This window comes from Chiroxiphia lanceolata, chromosome 5 (genome assembly GCF_009829145.1).
Source record: "Chiroxiphia lanceolata isolate bChiLan1 chromosome 5, bChiLan1.pri, whole genome shotgun sequence".
Lineage (NCBI taxonomy): Eukaryota > Metazoa > Chordata > Aves > Passeriformes > Pipridae > Chiroxiphia > Chiroxiphia lanceolata.
In genome coordinates this window covers 51,564,149-51,590,098 of record NC_045641.1, presented here as the reverse complement: position 1 = coordinate 51,590,098, position 25,950 = coordinate 51,564,149, and the positions used below count along the sequence as shown (strand labels likewise).

At 50.6% G+C, this 25,950-nt stretch overlaps 1 protein-coding gene across 4 annotated transcripts; it reads left to right on the top strand.

Moving 5' to 3' along the window:
* The first annotated feature begins 7 nt into the window (after positions 1-7).
* Positions 8-24,131, top strand: SYNGR1 (synaptogyrin 1). Of its 4 annotated transcripts, none has more exons than XM_032688838.1 (4): positions 8-135; positions 15,431-15,668; positions 17,077-17,222; positions 19,796-24,131. In XM_032688838.1, exons 1-4 carry the CDS (start codon positions 106-108, stop codon positions 20,012-20,014), a joined length of 633 nt encoding a protein of 210 aa, XP_032544729.1. In that variant the 5' UTR covers positions 8-105; the 3' UTR covers positions 20,015-24,131. The 4 variants fall into 4 exon arrangements, with proteins under 4 accessions (XP_032544729.1, XP_032544727.1, XP_032544730.1 ...); XM_032688836.1 differs by lacking the exon at positions 8-135 and adding an exon at positions 4,378-4,586; XM_032688839.1 differs by lacking the exons at positions 8-135; positions 19,796-24,131 and adding exons at positions 4,395-4,586; positions 18,522-19,712.
* Positions 24,132-25,950: the final 1,819 nt, after the last annotated feature.

The following is a 25,950-nucleotide window of genomic DNA, read 5'->3' as shown; positions in this document are numbered from 1 at the left end:
CAGAAAGGTACGAGGGCGGCGATGCGCGGAAAGACAGGAACATGGAAACGTCTGTTGGGGCTTGTCGAGAACTTCGGTGCCCAAGCTCACGGGTCGTAACAGATAATGTGGCACTGGGGTTTAAAAGAGCGCAGGGTAAGGTAGGAACGTAGTAAACCACACGTAAACGTTTGGCTGTGGTTCTTTATCGCGTTATGCAAACCCATGACGTCCCCGTGTATGTTACACGGGGATGTATGTGATGCCAGACTGTGTGTCCCACTGCAGGCTCCCTCCCCGAACAGGCCAGGGGTTTCCTTTCCACGAAAACAATATGCTGGTTCCAAGCTGGGAGCAAGTGCCTGCCTGGATGGGGTGTCCCAATGCAGTGTTTGGTTTTCTCAAATAGCTCTACAGCCATGGGAGGCTCTGATGAACCCTGAGCAAAAGGCACCTGACAAATCTACATTGTAGCTTGACGATGATGTTAGGTAATGTGAAGAAACACACTAAAAAGAGAGAAAAAATTAAAAATTAATTAAATAAAATAGGCTTCACTGCCAGCATCGCCATCCCACAATTTTTGCGTGTATCTCAAAATAGAAAAAGGTATCAAATAACTTCTCTTCCTTCATACAGGGACATGATTGCGTGTTCTTCAGGGGCTGTGTCCTGCTGTATATTCCCGCAGTGCTTGGTACAGCACAGCTCCAAACTCAATCAGGGCCTCTGTGTGCTGCAGTTGAATTAATAGTAAACAATAAAACCAATGTACGTGCTGAAGTTGTGCTGTGAGAGAGAAACTGAAAATAAGGCTTTCAGTGGAACCTGCCTGGAGTAGTTGCTATTCATGCTGTTATTTCTCCTGCTCCATTTACTGCTGCTCTGGCACATGGATGAGCACTGTGAGGACCAGCTGTGTCTCTGGGAGATGTTGGATAGCTTGGACCACATCAGAAACTTGCCAGCATGGGAACTGGTGCTGCATATCTTCTGGGCAGGAGTGAAGCAAAGCTGAGGTGAAACCTGAGCAGGGAAGGAGCTGAGAAACAGGAGATAAATTATTCACTCTCCTTTCATCGACACCAGGAAATCAGACAGGACCCAGCTGAAGAAGCTCTCTCAGACTTCTCTGGATTGGGAACTGCACAGCACCCTTACAGGATAACTGATGTGGTGCACGGCTCTGGCTGAAACATCCCCTGAAGCAGCTCTGATCTTCAGCCAGAAATCTTGCATCTCTCAGCCGAGGAGAGGAAGGAGGACCACCTTAAATGGTGGACCCATGTCTGAGGGGCAGGAGAGGGTAAGAGGGCTGAACAGAGCCGCCCACTTTGCCCAGCTGTCTACCCAGCTAAAGACCAGGTGAGGAAGTGTCAAGAAAATGATGCTGTGAGACATGGTCCCTTCAAGGACCACCACGGGTTAGCATAGGATATACAAAGTGCTTACCCAACTTTTCACATCACTGGAGATGCAGGACATACACCTGTCAGCTGGGAGAGAACAGAAGAGAAGACGAGTCATGCCTTTGGAGGAACAACTCCTGGCCGCTCGCTGTAATTGTCAGGGTGTTACGTTGCCTCTGGGTCAGCCTGAGAGCCTCAGCTCAAGTAAGGTGGGCTGAACCCAGGCTTCAGATAACAGGCATGGCATCAGGCATCCAGGTGGCTGGTAAGCCTCAGAGCCTGGCTGATGGCCACATCCTGCTACCTACAGCCCCTCTCTGGGTTAAAGATGCAGAACATGAGCAAAGCAAGGAAGCCGATACTGGGTGGTTGAGACGGTATTAGATGCACCCACGAGGCAATCTGTGGAAAATAACTAAACTGCTGAATAGTAAGATCCAGCCTCACGACATCCAGAGGCTGAATAAATTGGGAATCAGTAGATAAATTTGCCTTATTATGAGAAACATGGGCCTTAATCCACCACAGCCTGTGGTACACAAGGGGATGCACACTCAAGGCCACAACAACAGTGGAACCCCGAGCTGGGTGGTCTGGAGCTTCTCACATATGGGGCACCCAAAGTTTGCCCGCACTGTCTCCTCGGCCTTACAGATGAGGATGTGCTTGACAAACACAACACCATGCGGACATTGGTGCCCCCTGGGATGACTCCTGCCCTGCCTCCTCCCTCCCTGCCAGGGACTGTGGCACCACAACCATCAGAATTCCCACCGGGGGGATGCTGACCTGTAACATGCTGCACATTACAGTTCTATCAAGTTACTGCAGGCATCAATTAAACAACACCAACCTATAGAGCCACCAGCGTGCTTGTAGCAAATGTGGGTAGAGTCCTTCCCAAATCTTCGTTCGCGAAGCCTAGCCATGATGATGATCCCACTGCCAGCTGCACTGGTGTAACACGGCTAAGCCATTCAGCATGGGGAGACTGGTTACCCACCTAGTGTGAAGTAATTAAGGAGGGCATATCCAGGTGTTAAACACACTTATTCAACTCCCAGAGACCTTCCACCCTCCCTCCCCCACTCCAGTCCCTGCAGGTTAAGTAAAACCCAAGGCTGGAGGCTTTGCTGGAGGGATCTGTGTGCAAACCTGCATGAAAAAGCCCATACAGACCAAGATGTGCTTTGTTTGGAGGACATTTCATTGCCTGCTCTAACCTGGCAGACTGGTTCCCTAGAAAGGGGGATGATGCCCCTGCTTATTGCGGGGGGTTTGGACTAGATGGCCTTTAAGGTCCCTTTCAACCCAAACCATTCTAGGATTCTATGGCTGGATGTGATGGAGCAGTGTCCATCCTCTACCTCCAGCCTGCCCCTCAAAATGAGCCCCACAAAAGATGCGGATTGGCTGCCCACTTTTTGGAGCACAGCTCCAAATGGGTGACCATAGGCCAGCTTTAAATGCTCTTTTATCTCCCCCATACATTTTTTCTCTAGCTCTTGCATGGTTTTGGCTTCCACTGCTGAGTTTAGGGAACCATGTTACAATCCAAGGGCTTGCTTTCCATTTCAGTCCATGTAATACTGATTATCAGGGACTCTGCAGCAGCCAGTAGGCCACCGGTGTGCAGCTACTCTGTGCAGAAGGCATGGGCCAATTTGCTTGAACTGTCCCTAAGGCTAGATAGCTTGTCCTCACACATCCCTTCCTTGCTGTGCTGGTGACCTTGGTGGTATTGTGGGTGCCAGAGAAGTTCAGGTGACTCCCAAGGCTGCAGCCTCAGGAGTGCAAGGTGTGTATCTTGCAGTCTCTGCCTCCCAGAGTTGGAGGTTCTCCCCAAAATCTGGATTCCCCATGTTCACAAAGGGCCTTTTCCTGCTGCCCCCTCCCAGGGACACGGTGTGGGCAGGGTGAGGGATGTTCCAATGAGAGCCCTAGACTTCACTGCAGTGTGATTTTGAGGCTCATCAGGCATCTCTGCCTGGGGGCAGGTGTCCAGTGGGGGAGCAGCACTGACCACACCTCTGGGATAACGGGCCACATCCAAGGGCCCAGCCTCACCCCTCTGTGGGAGCCTCTATGGGGTAGCATCACAGAATCACAGAATTGTTTAGGGTTGGAAGGGACCTCTCGAGATCATTTAATCAAACTCCCCTGCCAAGGCAGCATCACCTCAAGCAGGTGACACAGGAACGTGGCCAAGTGGGTTTTGAATGTCTCCTCCCTGGGCAGCCTGTTCCACTTCTCTGCCACACTCAATGTAAAAAAGTTCTTCCTCATATTGAGGTGGAACTTCTTGTGTTTTAGTCTGTGGCCATTGCTCCTTGTCCAATCACTGGGCATCACTGAAAGGAGTCTGGCACCATCCTCTTGGCACCTGCCTTTGAGATATTTATATGCATTCATGAGACCCCCTCTCAGTCTTCTCTTCTCTAGACTGAACAGGCCCAGACCCTGCAGTCTCTCCTCATGAGATACTCCAGACCCTTCAGCATCTTCATGGCCATCCACTGGATCCTCTCCAGTAGCTCCTTGTCTCCCTCTCAGTCAGTATGCTGAGGAGCCCAGAACTGGACACAGCGCTCCAGATGTGGCCCCATTAGGGCCAAGGAGAGAGTGTGAGTGGCTGGGGGCTGACCCTGCGCTTCTGCTAGGACCTACCAAAACAAAGCGTGGTATGACCCCCTGCATCCTTCTCCCAGGGGGGCTGGGGTGGGCTGCCTTTGTACCGGGAGGTGTTCGCACCGCCCTCCGCAGACCCCCATGCTGCAACCCGCAGTGCCCGCGCCCCCAGCACCCCGCGCACACTCCAGCCCCACGGACCCCGCCGCCTTGCCCCCAGACCTGCCCCGGACCGCCGCGATGTGCCGCGGGCGGCAGCGCCGGCGGGGCGGGGGGGGTTGATAGCGTGGAAGGGGTGGGTGCGCGCTCCCGGCGCGGCGCGTCCCCGTGGGCGGGAGCGCGCGGCTCGTCGCGCCGAGCTGCCAGGCACGGCTCGGCTCGGCGCGGCTCGGCGCAGCCCGGCTCGGCTCGGCGCAGCCCGGCACCGCCCGCCGAGCCTCCCGCCTGCCTCCCGCCCACCCCCGCACCGCCATGGACGGGGGCGCCTTCGGAGCGGGGAAAGCCGGCGGCGCCTTCGACCCGCAGGCCTTCATCCGGCAGCCGCAGACCCTCCTGCGGTTCGTCTCCTGGGTAAGGCCCCGCCGCCCCCGGGGAGGGCACCGGCATCGGCACCGGGGCAGGGGGCGTCCCGCCGGGCTGCGGGGGCGCGGGCGGGGCTCCCCCCACCGACCCCGACCCCGACCTTCCTACTCACCTGCCTCTATACACACACGCAGACATATATATAAAAAATCGTTATGCCCTATATTACATATCATTATATGTTATTATAATAACATGCTATTATATATTATATATTTATTATTATATGCTTTATATATGCATGTGTATGCGTATGTCGATATGTCTCCACACATCCTAGATCAGTACACACACAGATGTGGACGTATACTTCCATAACCGTTTATGGCTCTATCTCTGTTATATATATATTTTTTTTATAAAAATATATATGTGCAGGTATGTTTGGATATATGGATCTGTCTCTGGGTTTATATATATGTATGTATAAAAGTCCATATATATCCACATATATGTGTGTACATACACATACAGCTACATATCTGGATGTGTGGATATAGGGCCATATGGGGCGAGAGCAGTCTGGTTGGAGATTTCTTCTCTGGGGGGAAGGGATGAATGGTGGGATGTCTTCTCACCCTCCCATGCCTGTGGGGTTTTGGCAGATGCTGGGAAGCAGCAGGATGTGGGGTGACGGGGGGAACCTGGGAGAGGGGAGAATGCTGCAGTCCTAGGATGGCTCCCCGGTGGGTTGGGGGTGCTGGGCTCAGGTCGTGCTGAGGTGAGTTGGAGGGGCTATGGGGGGCTCAGTGTCGCCCTGTGTTTTACCCTAATCCTCTCACCCTGCCAAAGCTCCCTTCCCTGTAATGTTTTCATCTCCATAATTTGTGGAGAAGGGGGTAGAGGGAAAGGGGGGTCTTATGGGGGTGTCAGGAGAAGGTCTCTTCCTCTTCCAGTGATGCCGATCCCATGGCTGCCCGTGGGGCCGGCGCATATGTGCAAGAAGGTCATTGGGATTAAGGGAGCGAGTGCTGCAGCACTGAGCTGGCGGGGGAGAGATTGAGGTCTCGGCCGGTAGCGGAGAAGGGAGGGCAGGGAGAGAGAGTGGAGGAGACACATGCGCATGGAAGCTGAGAGGAAAGGCGGCAGGCTGGCTTTGGGAAAATAAAAGCAGTGCTAGGTGGGGGAAATGAGGAGGAAAAGGGAAGGTGGCCTGGCTCCCTGCTGGTGGTGGGGAGGCAGCCCTTTTCCTCCCAGCTGAGTGGGTGGGTGATGTCCCCTCCGGGTGATGTGACTCAGAGGGCAGCTGTAGAGCCCCAAGACAGCTAAGGACATGATTAATGCAGGCATTCTGTCTGTCTGTCCATGTGTCTGAGCTTGTTTACACTACAGCACATCATGCCAGGAGCGGGCTGGCTGTGGCTGGAGGCCAGGCGAGGGGGTATGTGTGCCCCCTGCTCCTGGGTGGCTGGAGTGGAGCCAGCCTGCATGCCCCGGGATGATGGACGTGATGTGACCTACAAAGGCTCTCCCACTGCTAATCTCTGTGGCAGAATTTCCTCTTTCTCTCTCTGCCACTCTGTCTGGTGGGTTTTTTTGCCCTTCATCCAAACACTGCAGGATTTTGGCTTCCCAGAGGCGCCAGTGAGGGAGAGAGAACAAGAAATTTTAATTAGGCACCTAGTCTGCTTCAGAGTACACTGTTGGCTTGCTGAGCTCAGCTTTGTGCCCTGCAAGGTCTCCCCAGGCAAGAAGCACTTCCCAGGGACTGGCATCTCCTTGGGACCCTGCGCTGTTTCCCCCTGCTCATCTGACCTTGACAGAGGACAGGATGGGATTTACCCCAGGCACTTCACTTGGCTGTGGAAATTGAAGTCCTTTTGCAGGAGCTGGAGGTGCTCCAGGTCAGTGGTCCAGCGAGGGAGGCTGGCATGGCCATCGTGGTGCAAGTCTATGTATTCCTTCTCTTCCACTGTCTTGGTCTTGTCTGTCCTCCTGAGCCTCTCTCCTTTCACAAAACAGGGGAGCCACAAGCTCGCACCAAATATTCAGTTGTAGTTTTGGTCTTTTTTTTAACTTGAGATCAAGACAGGTCCTTATGGGCAGTGAAGTCCTCTCTCAGGCTGTCACAAGCATCATACCCTTTATGGCCCTTTCCATAAATTGGTTGAACTTTGCTGGAAAAAAGACTAGTTCGTGGGTTTTTTTGTCCTTCTCACTCTGTCTGGGAGAGTGCTCAGTGGTTCCAGTGGTCAGGGCCTTCCACCATAAATCTGTTCATGGTTAGGGTTTTATCCATTTGCTTTTGTGATCCTGTGCCCTTCGGTTTAAATGGTGCTTTTCCCTCCCTGGTGTTTTCCCCTGAGTGTATTTATAGACCGTGATTGCATCTGTACTTAGCTTTCCTATTGCCGTGCTCTGTGAGCCAAACTTTTCTGGTGGCAAAGGGCTCTCCCTCCCTGTGGTCTCGGTGAAGAGTCCTTCCTTTCACTTGCTCTTGCACACACTGGAAGTACTTTGCCCGCCATCTCCTGAAATCTCATTTGCGTTTATCCTGCTCATGTTGTGACTGGTCCATTGTCTCTCCAGGGCAAAGCTAGAGGCTCATTTTGGCCTGTTTCACATGATGAGCTTTCGCTGAGAGCAGAAGTTCTCGTGATCGCTTCCTCAGGCAGTGACCTTGTGCTCGGGTCATGCAGCTTTTTAGCAGACTTCACAGAGGTGCATATGGCCTTTTACCAACAGAAACCAAAACTGGCTCCTGCCCAGGGAGTTTGCAGCCCAATTGAGGTGGTGGCAAATCTCTAAGGAGAACTGTAGGATCAGGAGCGGATGAGATGACCGAAGATTATTTATGTTGCTCCTTGCTGAAGAGGAGACAAGATAAATTTGACAAGGAGAATGCTGAACTATGGAAAGAGGTTAGCAATTCTGGAGCATCAGTCCACTATGACTGTGTTGTGAGGCAGCTCAGGTTTTGTGGGTGCTTTGAAGGTCAGGCATGGTGGAGTAAGTATGCATCTCCCTATATAAAGGCTGCCTGCTATGGGTGCTGGTGAGCAGTAGTGGTCCTGCAGGGCGCCTGTGTCAGGTTTGGACGTTCGGCCTCAGCACAAGCCATTTTTCTGCTGCTGCCTTCTCCAGATGTGCTTGCCAGGATGAAATAGTGCCTTGCAGAGCAAGGAAACAGCACTATGGAGCCATCCCTCCTGAGCATCTCTGCTGAAGGTGCTTCCAACAGCATCTGGATCTTGCAGTGAGGGGACTTGTCCGATTCAGATGAACTGAAGCTTGCTGACAAAAGCAGTGTGTTGCTGGAAGATCCCAGAGGCTTCCTCACCTCTCTGTAGGGAAGAGCAGAACAATTCCCTCCCTATTCCCAGAGACAGCAGTCAAGAGAAGTCAAGCAACTTACTCTGTTGCAATGTTGCCACTGCAGTTTACTCCCAGTCCTGGTCTTTCAAGGCAGTGCTCCACATCGTGCCACTTCACTTGCTGCCAGCTGCAACACAGAGACGTGCTCAGAGCTGAGCTGCATCTCACAACTGTTTAGCTCAGCTGGTAAGAGCATGGTGCTAATGATGCCGAGGTCACAGGGTCCATCCCCGAGCTGGAATCAATGATCCTTGTGGGTCCCTTCCTACTGAAAGTACTCTGTGACTCTGGTGCCCCAGAGCAGATGAGACATGGGTGCATGGGTTGTTTTTTTACCACTTTGGCATATAGACTTGCCTTCGGCCCGTTTAGGTGACCCAGCAGCTGGAGCTACCGGTGCTACTGCTGGAGCTCGTGGAGCTGGGTGACCCACACCAAGCTGGAGTTGCACAGCTCCAGGATTGTTCTTGAAATGAAGCAGGTGAGTGTGAGCACATCCCTGCCGAGTCCCGTTGCGCCTGGACCCGCAGTGCTCTCCGCAGCTGGCGCATGGGAGCTGGATGGCTCCTTTGCAACCCGCAGGCATTGGATGTAGCACTGGTGCCATAAATAAGTAAAATGCTAATCGAAACAGGTTGTTCCAGGTGCTCCTGTCTGCTTGGAAACCTGCTTGCTGGAGAAACTGATGTGCTGCTCTGTGTAAAAGCCTAACAAGGCAAAAGTAACTCGCTTTTTGGAAGCAGGCCCAGCTTGCTTGGGTGTGGGTTTGAGTATTTCCAGCCACAGTTGCACAGACAAAGCAGCCCATTAAAACTTGTCTCACAGATTGAGGTCCCGAGCCCCCTCTGATGCCAAGGTCAGTCACTGCCCCTCCAGAGGGAGGTTCGGTGAGGAGAGGTGCTGCCTGCCCTCCATCTTTTCCTCCATTACCTGCTGCTGTTGCCACTGTGTCCCCTGGCTGGTAGGAGCATGCAGACCTTTCAAGCTAGGAAAGGAAGTGCTGTCTCCTGTGTCTACAGCTGGAACTGGGCTCCCACCTTCTTTCTGTCCCAAGTAAATTTAACTGAGATATTCCCCATGTTCCTGGACCATAGCTCATGCTCTCTGTCTGTTCTCGGCCACCTGATTTTTGCCCCAGGCACCATGCTCCCTGGCTGTGTGTTTGTGACATACATTGGTGCATGATGAAAGAAACACAGCAGTTCAAAGCATGTGCTTTCAGTCAAACCTCGGGTACAGTTCTTTAAGGGAATGCCCATCTCTAGGTCTGCTTCAGACGGGCTTTTGGGAGTTTGCTATCACTGGGATTAGGTGAGAGACTATGTCAGAAGATGAACAATAAGTGAGCACAATTGCACGGTGATTCAGGTTGGATACAGAAGGTTGTGTTGTTCCCAGCATAGCATTTCCAGGAAGAATCTTAGAACAGGAACAAATCTCTCATTAATGGCGTTGGCAGATAAAGATTTGAGAAGTAGCACATAGGAATCAAAGACAGTCAGAAACATGAACAAAAAATAACATAATCATATGTAATCTGCTGTTTCAAAACATGAGAGGCACACAGATGAGAAGCAGAGAAACTGCATAGTGATGGGACAAGGCAAACATTTGTGGTAGGACAAGGCAGCAGAGAGGACTCATGAGGCTGCAAGAGGAGCAGGCGCAGGTGGCAGTGGATGCAGTTCTCTGCCTAGGTTGGCACAGACAAGCCAAGGAAGGAGAGATGTGTTGCTAGAAAGAAAACTGAACTCTTCCTTATGGAAAAAGATGCAATGTAGCAATGTTGGGACTACAAAAGACATGGATACCACCATGGAGATGGTGGAGTGGGGAGTTGTCATTAGTCATGATGGGACAGAAGATGCTCTTTCACCAGGGGAAGAGCATGAGACCTGTGGGACTGGATGGAGCTTCCTGAAGTTGTCCTCTTGGGCTCAGCCTCCTGCTACACCATGGGCATCTTCCAATGGCAGAGTTCTTCCTTCCTACCCAGGGTTGCAGGCACAGCTGCTCCATCATCACCTGGGGCTTGGGATGTTGTAGTGGTGAAGATCACCCTGGGCACAGGTCTGGTGGGAGGCAGAAGGGTTAATGGCTGGCCTGTCAGCTGCCAAACCATGTGTGAAAAAAAAAGCTGGCTGGCCAGGAAAGCCTGTCCCAGATCCCGTGGCAGGAATTAGGGATTCGGAGCCTTTCTCCCTTCAGTCACCTGCTCCAGCTCAGCCTCAGCTGGTGAGCTGGGAGCTGGTGCCATGTGGCTGGTGGCCAGAGAGGGTGAACTGGAGGGAAGTGCTGGCATAGCTGTGCTCTTCCCCTGTCCCATATTCAGGGGAATTGTGTCTGGGGAGACTGGTCCCCTCCAGCACCCGCACAGGGCTCAGACACGCTGTCGAGACCGTGGGCAGGAGTTGTTTGCTGCCTGTGTGGTGCCGGCTGGAGGGAATAAATAGAGGCCGCCTGTTTCCAAGCTGCCAGTCCCATGCGTCTCAAAAGCTGCATATGTTTTCTTCAAAATGAACTAAATACAAGTAGATTTAATGACGGTAATAATAATAATAATCCATGTCTGCGCAGGGCACTCCAAAGCTTTCCAGAGACTCCATTTGCAAGAGGCTGAATGAAAATGAAAGACAGATCATCTCTGCCAGTTTATCCCTTGCATTCTCCCCTGCTCTTGCTTTCTTTTTAAACAGATTTATTCCTGGTCATTACCAGATCAGACTCAGAAGAGGTTATTGCTTCATTCTTCCCGAGGGGGATTTGATTTGAAGTCCCACAAGGAATATTATGTCACCAAACTATTTCCTTTCTATAACAGGATAAAAAGAGGGGGGGAGAGAGGGAGAGGCAGCATGCAGTGTGACAGAGGCTGTGGCCGGCAGGCATTGTGGTGAGCCCAGGCAGGCAGCTCAGCAGAAACCCTCTTCAGCCACAGCCATCCTGGGGATCTTGGGGATGAAGTCAGGAGGTAGCATGACAAACTCCTGGGATGAGGAGCAGGAAAATCCTAGTGCACTGCCAGAGGCTGGCTGTGTTTTGCATCCATCACATGATGCTCAGGAGCATCTGATGCACGGCTGGGGATGGGCAGTGTGGTGGAAAGCCTCACATGATGCTCAGGAGGTTTTGCCCAGCTCTCTGCAGGGCTGAGCTTGCACTGGGGAGGTCGGGAGGGACTGGAGAACCTCTCCTCTGAGGGCTCACCACTCACCTTTGGCTTTGGCAAAATCAGATAAGCGAGTTAAGCAAGAGGGGAAAAAAAAGTATGTTTTGGTAGGGTGCAGAATTTTGCCTATTCTGCAATTTTCTCACTGTAATAAGCCCTTACATGCCTGTAATGGGCTGCATGAGCCCCATGAGAAATGAGGAGAGGAAACCTCTCAGCTTCTCCCCGTCTCCTCCGCACAGTGCTAAGCATTAAGTTCATTTTGCTGCGTCTTTTGGCAAGTTGCTCTGTCTCTGTCAGCTTTGCAGTGCACCTGGCTCTGGGCTTCACTTGGTGTCTTCGGAGCTCTTGGATAAAAACAGGAGTCATGGAAAATGATTGCAACAACCTGTGTGGATGTAACATTTAAGGAGAGGCGAAGTGGAGAAAAGCTGGGTCTCAGGAGCAGGAATGAGTTGGTCAGATCTTCTCCAAGTGCTGTTTTCTGTCCCTGCACACCCGCCCAATTAACACTGCTCTTGGAGGCTTAAAGAAACCTAAAAATCTCAGCCAAAAAATCTAGTTACTTCAAGCCCTGTTAGCTGACTTCAGCAGCCTCGCTGAAGAAATGAGGCCTCTCAAGTGCCCAAAGCTGGGGATGGCTGGCTGTTTTTTGTCACTGAGCACAGGAAAGTGGCTAGCACCTCCCTCAGCAGAGTGCAATGATGGGAACCTCGGGATGCCTCCTGTCAGCCTGCGGACAAGCCACTTGCCTACATCTCGGTGCTCAGTCAGAAGACGACTCCTGCCGTCTTCTCCTCACCTCATCTTTGCAGCTGGATGCGTATTTTGGACCATTTTATCAGTGGCCATAGGCAAGACTCTGTGCAGCGAGGATTGGCTATGACAAATGGGGGAGGAAGAAACAAGCAGTGATAATGCAGGGCGGTAAGAGGCTTGTGCCAGTGCTGCTTGTTGCTGGCGTTTCTTCAGAAGTGCTGCAGATGTGATGGGAATGGGAACGTAAATGCTTCATTCTTGAAAACTTGGTGCTTTGTTTATAATCCAGTCAGTCATTCATGCTGCACCTGCGGCTTGGATCATCTTTGCAGGGCATGGATTGTGAAATCAAGGAAATAAAAAATATTTGCTCTTTCTAAGATGACTTGCCACGTCAATGAGCTTCCACCCACCTGCTCCCTTACCAACAAGGAGTAGCTGCCATGGATGAAGTGTGCAACAGTTTCTCCTTAGGGCTGCAAGACCTGAGCTCTCATAATTATAATTTTTTTTTTTTTAGAAAATTGTTTGTCACAATGGTTTCTGTGTATAGACATCACAGGAATAAAACAGGCAATGTTGCCTGTCAGCAGCAGCAGCAATTGCCTCTTCTGCTGTCCAGCTCTGCCTGTCAGTCTGGAACCTCTGGTTTGAGCTTGCCTGTTCTTGCCCAGTTGGTGTTATTCATCCCAGCTCAAGGCTTCTGTGCACAGTGGGTCCTCACAGCATTTTGCTGTGCCATCAGGGTGGTGACAGGCTGGCAAAGGAAGCAAGCCCTCTCTGTGCCCTCTCTGCAGTGCTGAGGAGTGGAGCATGGACCAGAGCTGATGCCAGTGGTGAGGAACACACAGATAGAAGGAGACATCCCTTAAGCTACTGTACTTTGGTCCATTGAAAGCTTCCCTAAGGACAGAGAGTACTTTGGGGTAGCTGTTTCAGGACACAGAAGATAAGCATCTGCAGTGTCTTGTTCTGCTCACAAGTGAGAACACATTTAGTGGAATCTCCCCAGAAAACTCGTAAGATCATCTGAAATCAGATATTTGCCTGTAAATCATACCTTGGGCACCTCCAGGCTGTGAAACAGGTTTCTCTTCATAGGAGAGAAGTTGCGGTGTTTTGGCTGACTGAAGATGGAGAAAGGAAGTTAGGACTGCCACCTCTGCTTGAAAATTAGGGAGAGGGAGATGTTCCTTTGGTCTTGTGACTCTGAGCTGGGCCTCTATGACATGGCAGTATAAAAAGGTATGAAAGATCAAATGCAAAAAGGAATTATTTTGCTTCTTTTGCTCGCAGTTGAGAGCAAATCCAAAGATAAGAGCAGAGGGAAGATATGTATCAGGATATGAGCTGAGTAAACAGAGGTGTCTCTGGGGACAGGCCATTACTGAAGTTCATTCATCTCGAATGAGTAAGCAGAGACTCACAATACAGCTTGTTGCAAGGGTTGACCTGACTCGGGGAATCAACATTTTACCAGTTTTGAGCCCTAAACCAAAACTGAACACCAGACTGTGCCACTTTTGAGGCTGTTCATTATCTCCCAAAGAGAAGATAAGCTTTCTGTTTAGTGCTGCAGAAAACGGGGCACCCACCTTGTAATCACAATATATGGAGGTTGGTACTTCAGGTGTCAACATCGGTGCTGGTCACAGCCTCACGTTGGGATGTCACTTCAGGAGTCTGTCGGCTTCCCCTCAGGTCAGAGGAACAGGGTGTTACTGTCAATGGTCCCAGGCAGACCTGTCAGCCCAGCCTGTTGTGAAGGTGTGTGAGACGTCCCACTGAAGGAGCCTGGCTGTAATTGTGTACAATTTTGCTGCTTTCCAAACCATTCAGGCTGAAATTTTGAGGATCAACTTTTTGATTCTGGCAGAAGAGATTCTTATTTAATTTTCACAGGCAATTTCTGCAAAATATGATCAATCTCAATTTTCAAGAAGGAGGAAGACAAATCAGTTGTTTTACTTCTAAGCTTAAAAAGCTCTCATGAATTTTCAGAGAATCCATACAGTCCCTGTGCTTATGAACACCAGCTCCCAGCTTTTTTTAGTTTGCTCTAGTGTGATAGACCCAATTTCAGCAATGCAAGGGCTGTTGGGGACTGTGAGTAAGGTTTTTCCTCTCGTTCTTGAAGCCACAGGCCAAACAGCAGAGGTCTGTGCTGTGGATCTCAGGCATCCAACCCCACCAATGATAACTGGTGTATTGGGTTGTCATTAATCAGCAATTTTCCCTGAACTCACAAAGCTACTTTTCTGCTTTCTGGGTTATCTTCTGGTGCTTGGTTGGGTTAACTGGTACTGGGGTCCTTCTGACCTAGCAAACATTCTGACCTAGCTCCACTCCCTGCAGGAGACTTGGCCTCTTCACCTTCTTGTGTGCTGCTTCTCCTCGGGGACTGAGTGGTGGTTCCAAGGGTGCCAGGTCTTGTTGTGCAGAAATCTCCTGGGCTGGCATAGTGCCCTGGTGATGTCCTATTGCCTGTTAGATGTAAGTTCATCCCATGCCTGAGGTCCCATTTCCTGTCTCCCTGAGGCTCCCGCAGGCAGCCTGCAGATGGGCTGTTCCTACTGAGAGTCTCCAGATGCCCTGCAAAGAAAAATCTGTACATGCTGCCTTGATCTTCCCCTCTTTCTCCTGTGGCTGCAAGGGGAAGCTGTTTATTTGAGATGCAGGACTGGGGGTGCTGTAAATAGCTCTCTGCTTTGGTGAACCTGCTGTGTCAAAGAGGGACAGCCTTGTGGCAGGAGACGAAGGCTAAGCCTATGAGCAAAGATTAGACCAGCAACTGCGGATTAGGGCATTTCTACCTGGACTCATCCTTAATTCTACCTGATTTAAAATAACATGCAGTGGCAGTGGTGGCGATGAGTAGGGAGGACTCACAGTGGCCTTGGCAGGTGGACCTGGAGGAAGGATGTTTGGCCCCTAAAATCTGTGGGGAAGCTTGAAGGGTGTTGGCATACAAGTGAGTGGGCAGAAGGATAGGTGGTGTCACTGGGCTGACTGAAAACTGGTGGAGAGAGGTGTACGATGTGTGGGGAGATGGGGAGAATGGAGCTGCAGAGCAAGCAGGGTTGTGGATTGTGGGAGGGTGGATGGGGAAAAGAGCATAGTAGCTTGATAGATAAAATCAGTGAACAAATGCATGGTAGAAACAATTAATCCCTTGACGGGAAAGGAGTGAGTGGGAGAATAAGTGCAGACTAAGAGGATTTCCTCTACTTGAAGCCATTGTATGCAGGCACCTGCACCAAAACCATATCCCAGTTTACACTCCATGTCGCCTCCCTGTGTGTCTGTGGGAAGCCACTCTTACTCCAGACTGCAACTGCTTTGCATTGCTTTAGGTCAGATGGATAAAAAGGTTCAATCTAAAAATGTCCTATTTTAAGTTAATCCTCAGAAATAAAATGAGTACATCTCCCCAGTAAATTCCCTGTGGCTACAGCCCAGGCAAGAGAGCAGGATGGGAGCTCAGCAGAGCAGAGATGTGCTTGCAAAGAGTGTCTGTCCCCTGCTCCTTTGTGCTGGTCCGGAGAGATGGGGCTTGCCTTGACATGTCTCTTGCCTCCCTCCCCACCAGATATTCTCCATTGTGGTGTTTGGCTCCATTGTCAATGAAGGGTATGTGAACCGCCTGGACGAGTCAGAAGAGCACTGCATTTTCAACCGCAATCACAATGCCTGCAACTATGGCATTACCGTGGGTGTCCTCGCCTTCCTCAGCTGCCTTCTTTACCTGGCTCTGGATGCCTACTTCCCGCAGATCAGCAGCGTCAAGGACCGCAAGAAGGCAGTGCTCTCAGACATCGGAGTCTCGGGTGAGCTTCCTGGCTGGTTGGCTGTAGTGCCTCTCTCCTCTGCCAGCAAGGGAGAGGTAGGGAGCTTCTGCTGCCCTTCAGGTCAGGTCCCTGCTTGCAAGGAGGCCTTTAGGTTCCTTACTCTCTCAGGTTTTCTGTCTCTCTCCTTTTCTTTCCCTTTCTCTTCTTCTCAGACTATCTGGCTGATGCCTCTCAGCTATTCTCCATAGGTGTAGCTCAGGGAGCCCTTTAGGATCAGCAGGTCTTGGCTCCCTGCATCCTTGTGCTTGTTAAGACCAAGTATGGATGCCTCTGGAGACAGTACTTCCTCCTTTTCCAGCTCCAGGTGATTGAACATAAAAAAAAGTTGAGGGATTCATGCAGGCTGACTTAACTAGTCCTCCTAGGTTACCTGGCATTCCCTATATGAATAACTGTTCAGGACCTCATCCATCCCTGAGGCTTAGTCTAACTTATAGTCAGATCTCTCCATCCCCAGCAGTGTGTTAAAGTGACAGAGTGACAGTGTGTGTGTATGTGTGTGTGTAAGGCCAGTCAGCAGGATCATGAGGAGGTGCTTTGCTCTCATGCTGTCATCCTCAGTCACTCTCCTGGCTTACTCCACCCATTCAGGCAAGCTGCTCAACATCAGGCCCTCCCCAGAGTATGCCAGAGGGGCCATAAGTGGAGTGAGGGCAGGATCAGATGAAGCATCTGAACTTGCTAAGGACATTGGGCTTGCAGGTTTGTCCACGGTTAGCCCTTTGCCCGGCAGTTCCTTTTACAGCTGACAAGAGAAGGGGAGCGACTGAGCCCTGTTTTGCTGCTGCTTAGGAATGTCCATTTCCCTCACTGCTGGGTATCTGCCTGCACTTGGCAAAGAGAGTAAGTTCCCCCTTGAGGCTACCCTTTACCTTCACCCCTGTCCTGGGGGCACAGCATGTTAATGGTCCTTCACCACCTTTCCTTGATGCAAGTCCTTGAGCTGTGCTGTGCTGACAAAAGCCAGTCTCTGTGCAACTGCAGGCCGGCTGCTTCCCACTCTTCTGCAGCTCCCATGGAAGGAATTGCTCTTTGCTTGTCCTTGCAGGATAAGGTTGTAAAGCAGTGGCTGTTTCAGACAGCCCAGGTGATCGCTCTAGTACTGGAAGCCCTTCAGGCTCCCTCCCAAGGCCAAATGCAAGTCCTGTGATCAAACCAAACACAAGCAAATGAACTCTCCAGAGGTACTTTCTGCAGACACCTATTGTCACCTTGACAATGTAGCCATCAGTGAGCTTTACCAGCTCACTTGGGCTTAGACTGGCTGTGCAACATCCTAGTGGGTCTCAGAGGACTGAAATCTCCAGAGAAATGTGATATGTGTATGTTGTGCTCACACACATCTTCTGTCCTTCCCCTTTGGCATGTCCATGGTGGTCCATCTCAGCCTTTTGGGCATTCCTCTGGTTCGTTGGCTTCTGCTTTCTAACCAACCAGTGGCAAGCTTCAAAAGAAGAGGACAACCCACTGAATGAGGGAGGGGATGCAGCCCGAGCAGCCATCACGTTCTCGTTCTTCTCCATCTTCACCTGGGTGAGTACAGAGTCATGATGTTGGATTAAATGTCCTCTGTACTGTATTATCTTGTGGGGAATGGAAGGTGATTGGCTAAGAGTGGTTCCCTCTGGGATCTCAGTTCACATGGCTTCTGAGAAGGAAAAGCAGGAGGGGAGATGGTTGGGAGGTAAACTTGGGAAACGAGGACTCAAAAACTTATGTGAAAGAAGGTTTTAGAGCATTTACAAGCACAATGGGAAAGAGTCCCATATCCTATTAAGTCGCGTCCTTGACAGACTTCCAGTATGACTGTGGACAAGCCTGCTCCCCAAGCACCATTATCATAGAGTTATACAATAGTTTGGGTTGGAAGGGACCTTTAAGGCCCATCTAGTCCAACTCCCCTGCAATGAGCAGGGACACCTTCAACTAGAGCAGATTGCTCAGAGCCCAGTTCAACCTGACCTTGAATGTTTCCAGGGATGGGGCATCCATCACCTCTCTGGACAACCTGTTAACCTGTTTCCCCTTTGCATCAGAGGACTTAAAGAGCATTTTCACCTCACAGACACTAAATAGAGAAGGGAGCTCCAGGCCAGGGGTTGTACCCATCTCCCTCCCTGCTGTGCTCCTGTCATATGAGTTGTCACCATTGGCCACAAGAGGCTGCAATGAGTGTCCCTCTGGGCTGGCTGTCTGCAGCACTGCCTCACTGGGTCATCTCTTAGGAAGGTGATGGTGCTGTCTTAAGACTGCCCTTTCCCCAGCAGTTCTTTATTGCTAGTTTTCTGGAAGAACTGCTGTGTGCAATATAAATATCCCTGATGATTTCCTCCTGCCTCTGAAAGCACCAAGCACAAGTGATTTTTTTCTGAAGTGACAGGATAGTTCCAAGCAGGAAAGCGTTTTAACCCTGTCTCCATACATAAGTGCTTGTGGCTTTGTCTTCTCCCCTTCCTACAGGCCTTAACGTTGGGCAGGGTCCAGATAGAAGGGGTGCCATAAGACCACAGAGCTGCCAGAGAGGAAGGTCACACCAAGCAGGATCAAGGAACAGTGTGTGTGTTCCCTTCACGAGCTGTGTCCTGCACTTGAGTGCTGCCAAAATCCCCTTGCAAGCTCCAGCAGAAAGTTTGACAAGGAGCAAGGCTTTTGCAGGGGATCCCTCAGGACTCTTTTTGAGGTGCCATCACCTACAGTGGTCCTCTGAGTTCATAGGCTTGTGAGTGGCTAAACAGGCATCTTCTTCCCCCGGTTCCTTGGGGTTTTTATTTCAAACACCAGTTTGCTCTACCTTACTGATTCTCCTTCCCACACCCCTTTCTCTCCTCACAGGGCATCCTCGCATTTCTGGCTTTCCGGAGACTCAAAGACATTAATTTTCAGGAGGAATACAATACCCTGTTCCCTAACTCCCCATCCTTGCTACCTTAGTGCCCCTTGCTGATGGGAGAATTTGGGGGAAGGGGCGGAGGGATTCAGCTGGAGGAGGTCACTGAGCAGAGCCGGTTCCAGTGCCCTGACCATGGGTGTGTGGTCACTGCAGGGCATAGGATGGGAAGACATGGGCCATTGAACTGGAGTGGGGTTATCCACTGAACGGGGGATCTCCCTCTGGAGAGTTGGAACTGGCAATTTCTTCTCCTCCTCTGCTCCCTTCTCTCCCTCACCCATACCCTAACTAATGCTCTGTAACACCACTGTGCCTTTCTTTAGATGACTGCTCAGACCTAATACTTCAGCCAGGAGATACCCTCTGCCCCCACCACTTTATCTCTTCCATTTCTTTCCAGACCTCACTCCCCAAAAACCTCTCCCCCCATCACCTGCTAGATTGCTCACCTTGATCATGGATGCTCTGGGACAACAAATCATGCCTGCTGGGGTCCACAGTGCTGAACCCTATGCCCAGGCTTCCTCAGTTCACCAAAGGTGTCCTGCATGCAGTGCCTGGGGCAGGAGGCAGCACTTTGTTTGCTGACCACCCCATGGTCTGGGAAGCAGCCACCTTGCCTCCTGCTGCTCCTTCCCAAGGTCTGTGCTGCACCATGTGGATGTTGACTAGTGAAGGGGTTACAGGGGGTGACCTCTACCTCACTACTTTGTGTCAAATCCTGCTCTTCTTCCTGGCCGCTCCAAGCCAAATGGCAGCGTACATCCAGCCTGGCAGCCGAACCCGCTGTGGTTTCGCTGAGGCAGATATTGCCTTCCCACAGGCAGGAGGGGCAGAATGGAATAAGCACGTGCCAACTGAGCCTCTGTGATCTGTGCCATGTTGGTGAAACCCCATTGCCAGGCAGGAGGTGCCCATCACATCCCAGAGAGAGCAGGGAGCCCTGGCAGGCTGCACACAGCCAGCTGCACTTGCAAGCATCCCTGCCCAGTGCTCTTCTCTCCTGGTGGGCTCATGCTTTCTGTGGGACAGCCTGGACTTCCATGTTCTTGGGGTGTTTCACCGGTGCTCCGCCAGGCGGGCCTCGCGCACTAATCCGTAACCACTACTAACCCCACTTTTGTTTGTTTCTCTTTTTCGGTACGTTCCCCCTCTTTTTCTCCTCTTCCCTCCCCTCTCTGCTTCCCATTTCTTCCCTCCACCTCCTCCCTTAAAGGTGGGCCAGGCATTCCTGGCATATCAGCGTTTCCAGCTGGGTGCCGATTCGGCCCTCTTCTCCCAGGACTACATGGACCCAAGCCAGGACTCCGGCATGCCTTATGCTCCCTACACGAACGAGGAGGATGCTACAGATGCGGTGGGGACATACCAGCAGCCCCCTCCAGCAGATGCTTTTGACACCGAGACACAGGGGTACCAAACACAGAACTACTGAGCCACCGATGCCCCTTTCCCTTCCCCTTTCCCTTCTGCCCCCTTTCCCACTGCCGGCAGAAAGCCGAGGCACAAACCAGACACGTGCATAGTGGTACTAGAGATGGCTCTCAGCTATGCTCCAGCCTTCTGGGTCATCTGTTTTTATTTATTGTTTTTAAAAAAGGAAAAAAAAAAAAAAGAAAAAAAGGTTTCCCCATCACCTTTTCCTTCTCCTCTCCCCCCAAGCTACCTGCCAGAACCAAATTTTCCCAAAATCTGCATTGTGACAGGAAAGTCCCCCCTTTCCTCCTCTCTCTCCTGCCTTGCTGCAGATGGCATAATGTGTCTGGTGGGCAGGAGAGGGGCTATGGTACCAGCAGGGTAGGGGAGAGTGTTGAAGGCAGAAGGGAAGAAATCAGAGGGACTGTGGACCTTCCTAGAAGAGATGGTGTCGCTAAAGGCTGGAGTAGATGTGAGAGCATCCAAATTGGTCTGGAGCACCTGGTGGCTCAGGAAGGGGAGTGGTGTTGGAGTCAGCATACACAAGTGTGAGGATGGGGCCTGGAGGGCAGCAAGAACAGTGGAGATGGGGGCTTTTCTCTGCCACATGCTAGTGAGTGAAGGGTGCTTTATTTTTAGACTGTTTGGGAAGAAGTGATATTGGAGCAGGGGGAGCACAAAGAGAAAAAATGGGAAGGGAAAGAGGAAGATCTGCAGGTACAATCAGGAATCACAGGCGTGTCTGTAGGTTACAGCAAGAGACTGAGCAGAGCAGAGGGGCAGTGCCATGAGCTCCAGCCCCCTGGGATTCAGGTGGAGGTAGTTTCCCTCAGCTGTGCATCCTGCTCACTGCTCTTCTCAGTCTAGTGTTTGATGAGGCAGGAGAGAAGCCATGCCCAGTCCCTGGGCCCAGATACAGTGCCCCGGGAGGAAGGATGGAGGTCGTGGGCTTCTGGGCACCCTGAGACTCCTTGACCCCAGCTGGGTTGGTTCAAGGGGGAGAGGGTAGCTTTGTCCTTTCATCCTGGGCAGGAGGAGGAGGAGAAAGACAGTTTTGCTCCTCAGGTCCTTACCTTCCTCTTTTCCTCTGCTACAACATTGCAAAGCCTCTTGCTGATGCCATCTTTGTAGCACACAGGAATGGAGCAGGACACTACTTGGAAAGAAATGCTGCTGCTGGGATGGCCAGCATGCATCTGGCTCTTGCACAGGGGTGCAACCAAGTGGGGAAGGATGCTGCCCTGCACAGCCGCACTTTGTCTCCCACTCAGATGGGGAGAAGGTCTTGGTGTGCAGAGAATTGGGTGGGGCCAGACTGAGCTCTCTGAGGACTGGTCTTTCTGTACTTGCCATAGACCATACCTTTGTGCTCTTCTGCAGCATCTCAGATCCTGGCTGGCTTTAAAGCCTCGCCTAGGTGGCAGCAGTGACTCTTAAATAGAGCTCATATGGATATCATTCCACACTCCTCATGATTTTGCTTCAAGTAAAGACAAAGCTGTGGAAGCTCACTCTCTGTTCTAGGATAGAAGCAAGGTCTTTGTGCGAAGACAGGTTCCCAGATTCCCCTGAAGTGAAATAATTCAGCAATAGCTACCTGGACAATTGTCCCTGGCACAGACATCTCTCAGAGCACAAGATGCAGGGTTTACCTTGCAGCAGTGAGGAGCTCCATTGCCCAGGAAGCCACCCTGCTTGATGCAACACTGGTCCCCATAGCAGAGATGGGGAGCAGATCCAAAATCTGTAGATGCTCCTGCTGAGCATCCAGCCTATTACTCGTAGCACCCTTAGGAGTCAGGAGGATGAGACACAGGTCTGGCCTGTGGCCGTGTGAACATCTCTTCTGGAGGACACTGGAGTTACTAGTCCTTCCCTCCTCCCAGCGTGACTCCTTCCCATCTGCCCCACAGTGATCAGGATGAGGTAGGGACTGTAGAGCAGCAGGCCCCCAAGAGGGAAGTGGAGCAGTGTTCTCCGCTGTATACAGACACCGTTTCTACCTGCTCCTACCAGCAGACTTGTGCTGCTGGTGGCTGTCCTCCTCATGGCTTGCCCCACTGTGCTGGCAGTTACCCACTGGTGAAGACAGGAGGGGGGGACCAGCTAGCCCCACGGACACAGCAGGAATGACTGGGTACACGTCCCTTGCTCTGGGGCTGCGAGTGAATGCAATACTGTAAATAGGAGGGGTGTTTTTTGGAAGGAAGCCTCTTGAGCTTCATTTTCTGTGGGTTCAGCCTAATATTTAGGCTTGGGATGGGTTTACTTTATTGAGAGAGGTTTGTTATGACTGTGGCTGTGGGGGGAGCTCCCTCCAGTCCATCTCCCCCTGGGGGAGAACAATAAACAAATGATGAGGTGGAGGAGGAGAGAAATTAGTTGTACTCGCCCAAACTCATCTGTGTCATCTTTCATGCTTTCATTTGGGGTATGGGGAGGGAACCGAGAGGAGGAGGATGCTATAAATAACCAGCCCTGAGCACAAAAATGTGTTGTACCTTTTGGATGGAACTTTCCAGTGCCTGTCCCCTCTGGGTGAGGGACCAGGCACATAGGGAGAGGTATGGAAAATATGTGGGGGGTCTACCTGAGGCTCTGTTTTAGCGTGTGGCGCAGGAGCATCTTACATACCCTGTTCCCATCAGAGTTACATAGATGAGTAAACACCATTTGGGGCTGACTAATGAGCAAGGTTTTCTTTATCCTCTTTGGCTTGCTTCCTTCATGTAACCAGCTGATGGTCTCAGATGGGCTTGAAGCAGGTATGAGCTTCCCCCTCAGAGCCAGGTGGCTTCATCCTGGGTTACTACCCATCTCTCTGTCCCTCTCCTCCTTGCTTGTAGGAAAGGCATTGGTGTGGCAGAAGACACTACAACAGTAGATACTCAGACAACTTCTTGCTTTTGCTCATGGCAGAAGACATACAGCTCCTTGGGTTGATGTGCTTTCAGCCTTTGCAGTGAAGGGTTGATGGTGACAGACCTGGGGGTGGGAGTCTCCTTGTTTGCATGTAGCTCTTTAAAATGCAAAATGCAATTTCCAATGGCATTTGGCTTGTTCTGCAGCTGATGAGACATACAGACCTACCCAAAGGGCTGGTTATCTTATCTTAGGCGCTTCTGATAAGGTGCTGCCTATTTCTGGTTATCATAGGCAAGACCTGAACTGCTGGCTAGAACATGTCTATTATATTCTAAATGTGGGTGATATCAGCCCCACTCAACAGATTAGGAGGTCAGAGGGAAGGCTGTATAAGCAAAATCATAAGGCAGCTTTCTTCTCCCTCTGCCATTTGTCCAGATGACAGAGGATTACTATCCCCTGTTGGGAACAATGTCCCCTTGATGTCTTATCTTACAAAGCCCCCAAGTAAGGGAGTGTCTTGTGGAAGCAGAGGCTCTGAAGGGCAAAGGGATGATGAAACTTTGCCCCAGTTCTATCTGTGGCTTCAGCCTCCTGACCTGTCCCCATCCCTGGCTCACCCATATCCTAACCATCACCCTGTTCATCACCTCATCACACACACCCTTCCTCGCCATATTCCTGGCAGTTCCATCAGGGGAGGAGGTGTCTTTGTCCCTGCTCCCTCGCAAGCACTTGGGAGGACCTGGGAAGGCAGCATTGCAGGGTGGTTCCCACAGGAGTCTCAGCTCCAGTCCCCAGAGCAGGTACAAGGCAAGGAGCCCAGTGAGGCCACCTCATGCAGCAAGTTCAAACCATCCATCCAGACGACTCCCTGCTGCCTGTGTGGCATTTGTAACACCACCTGGGCTGCCCGGCCCCTTCCCCTGCCACATTACTGCCTGTGTATAGTATATATATTATATATATATATTTAAAGAGATGTATAATATAAAGCTATACATATATACGTATATATGATGACTCATGGATGGCCTGCCGCATACAGGATCCTCTTGAGTGGTCTTGTCTAAGCCCGAGTGTCCCTTCACCCCTCCTCCCTGTTCCCCTGCCCCTGTCTGTTCCGAAATCCAACTACAGCGAACCCCGCCACCTCGGCACCTGTGTTTACAATGTCCTATATATTTGTGGTTAACAAAGTGAAGGTGGTAACTACTGGTGTCTCAATAAAGTTATGATGTTCAAAATAACCAAACTATATGGAAAAAAAATGGTCTGGATTTTCTTCTTTGGGGAGGGACGGCTTTTTCAGCTTGGTTTGCTACGAGAGCATTGGCTCCTGTGCTCCTCCATGGCCAAGCTGGCAAGTTTACTGACAATCAGTGGCTTTAACAGAGGAAAGAGACCTAAAGAACTGCCCTTATTGAGATGTTTCAGGGGGAGCTAATGGTTACTTGTTTTACTTGGCCTGAGTTTCAAATCACACACCGTTGAGTGTCTTCACCTAATCAGTAGGAAAACATGAGGAACCTGACATGCCATGTTAGAAGTGGACTTTCACTGTGAAATGGATATGGCAATAGGAGGTGTGGAAGGGGGAAGTGCAGGAATATAGGATACAAACCTATATGAAAATACACACCTGTATTTCCACACCTGGAGAAGCAGATCTGTTTAGTCCCTTGATGTGTCTTTACCTCTGTTCATCTGTGTGTGACCATTGCTCGGGTGTCTGGTGTAGTGCATTAAGTTTTCAAAACATAATCAGATTCTGGGAAACAAGCTGTCAAGACATTGCTGACAGTGGGTGTCAGTGATTGGTAGCCCACCACTAAAAAGGATCTTGTTTCAACGGTCTCTGCAGTAAAAATGAAACTCCAAATCCCATCCTACACAAATGCTTAGGTAAAGCTTCCTTCTCATTCCTTTGTAATGAGTCTGTCAGCCACGTACCTGAATATCACATTTCCGAACCCCTGTGGGGTTTGAGGACAGTAAGCAGAGGCACATGGTGGTGAACAGGCTCTATCCAGTCCTCCAAACTGTCTGTTCTCTTGGGGACACAACTAAGCACACATTGCAACTGCACATCAAATTATATGCAAAAGTGTTGATGGACCAACCCATTTGTTTCATGATTAATCTTTGTTTGGACAAGACCCTTCCTACAGTCTCAGCTCTTGGGGTGGATGTGTTGTGCAGATACTGTGCCCACAGAAAGGCAAATGTCTGCATTGGCAACAGGTGGAGTTAAAAACTGATGAGACAAGATGTTGCCAAAAGCAAGCATTTCAGATGAATAAGACTCTAACATTACTAGTTTGTGTTTTCTAATAATTTGAAATCTCTTTTATTTTGTTTTCTGGTATTTGAAGTACTTATGAGTCATGTTTTGAAGCTTCTCCCTGTAGCCATGACATCCAGAAACATAATTCTGTTATAAAGATGGGGTTTTTTAAAAAAAGGTCACATAATCCCAGGACTCAAAGAGATGCGACTTTGTTTAGTGTATCAAGAAATTCAATAAAATTATATATTTTATATATATATTTTATATATTTTGGCACAACTGAAACAACCCCATTTGTTGGCCTAAAGCTCTGTACAAACTGTTTTGCAGTGATATTTGGTTCTCTCTTGCGGGGATCAGCACTCTCATCATTACCCCTTCCTCTGTCAGTAGCTCTTCACATTGGCTTTCCAGCTCTCTGGAGGATGCTGGGGGCAGGAAGCTGTTCATTCCAGCTTTCCTTCCTTAATACTTGTTCTCTCTATTGCCCCATGTTGTTTCTTTGCCATTCCAGCATGCCTGGAAACAGTGGCATGCAGAGAAGTGAGGAGCATTAGGGCACCTGTGCCTGTGGGAAGCATCAGGCTAAAGTTGGTAGAGGTAGATGGAGAGACCTCAGGGTGGAGCTGCGTGAGGGCTCACAACACCACCCTCTCCACCACCCTTCTGTCTGCTGTAGGAGCAGAGCCAGTGCAGCAAGCTGGCTCTGTCAGAGAGACCCTTCTTTTTTCCCATATTACCTCCTGCAGGCCTTGCCAAAAATCATGACTTTCCAGCCTGTTACCTAAAAGATTTAGGGA

Coding starts and splice junctions, on each gene's coding strand:
- SYNGR1 (XM_032688836.1), top strand. CDS start 4,488: ATGGACGGGGGCGCCTTCGGAGCGGGGAAAGCCGGCGGCGCCTTCGAC. Junction 4,587..15,430: donor TCCTGCGGTTCGTCTCCTGG/GTAAGGCCCCGC, acceptor CCTCCCCACCAG/ATATTCTCCATTGTGGTGTT. Junction 15,669..17,076: donor CTCAGACATCGGAGTCTCGG/GTGAGCTTCCTG, acceptor GGTCCATCTCAG/CCTTTTGGGCATTCCTCTGG.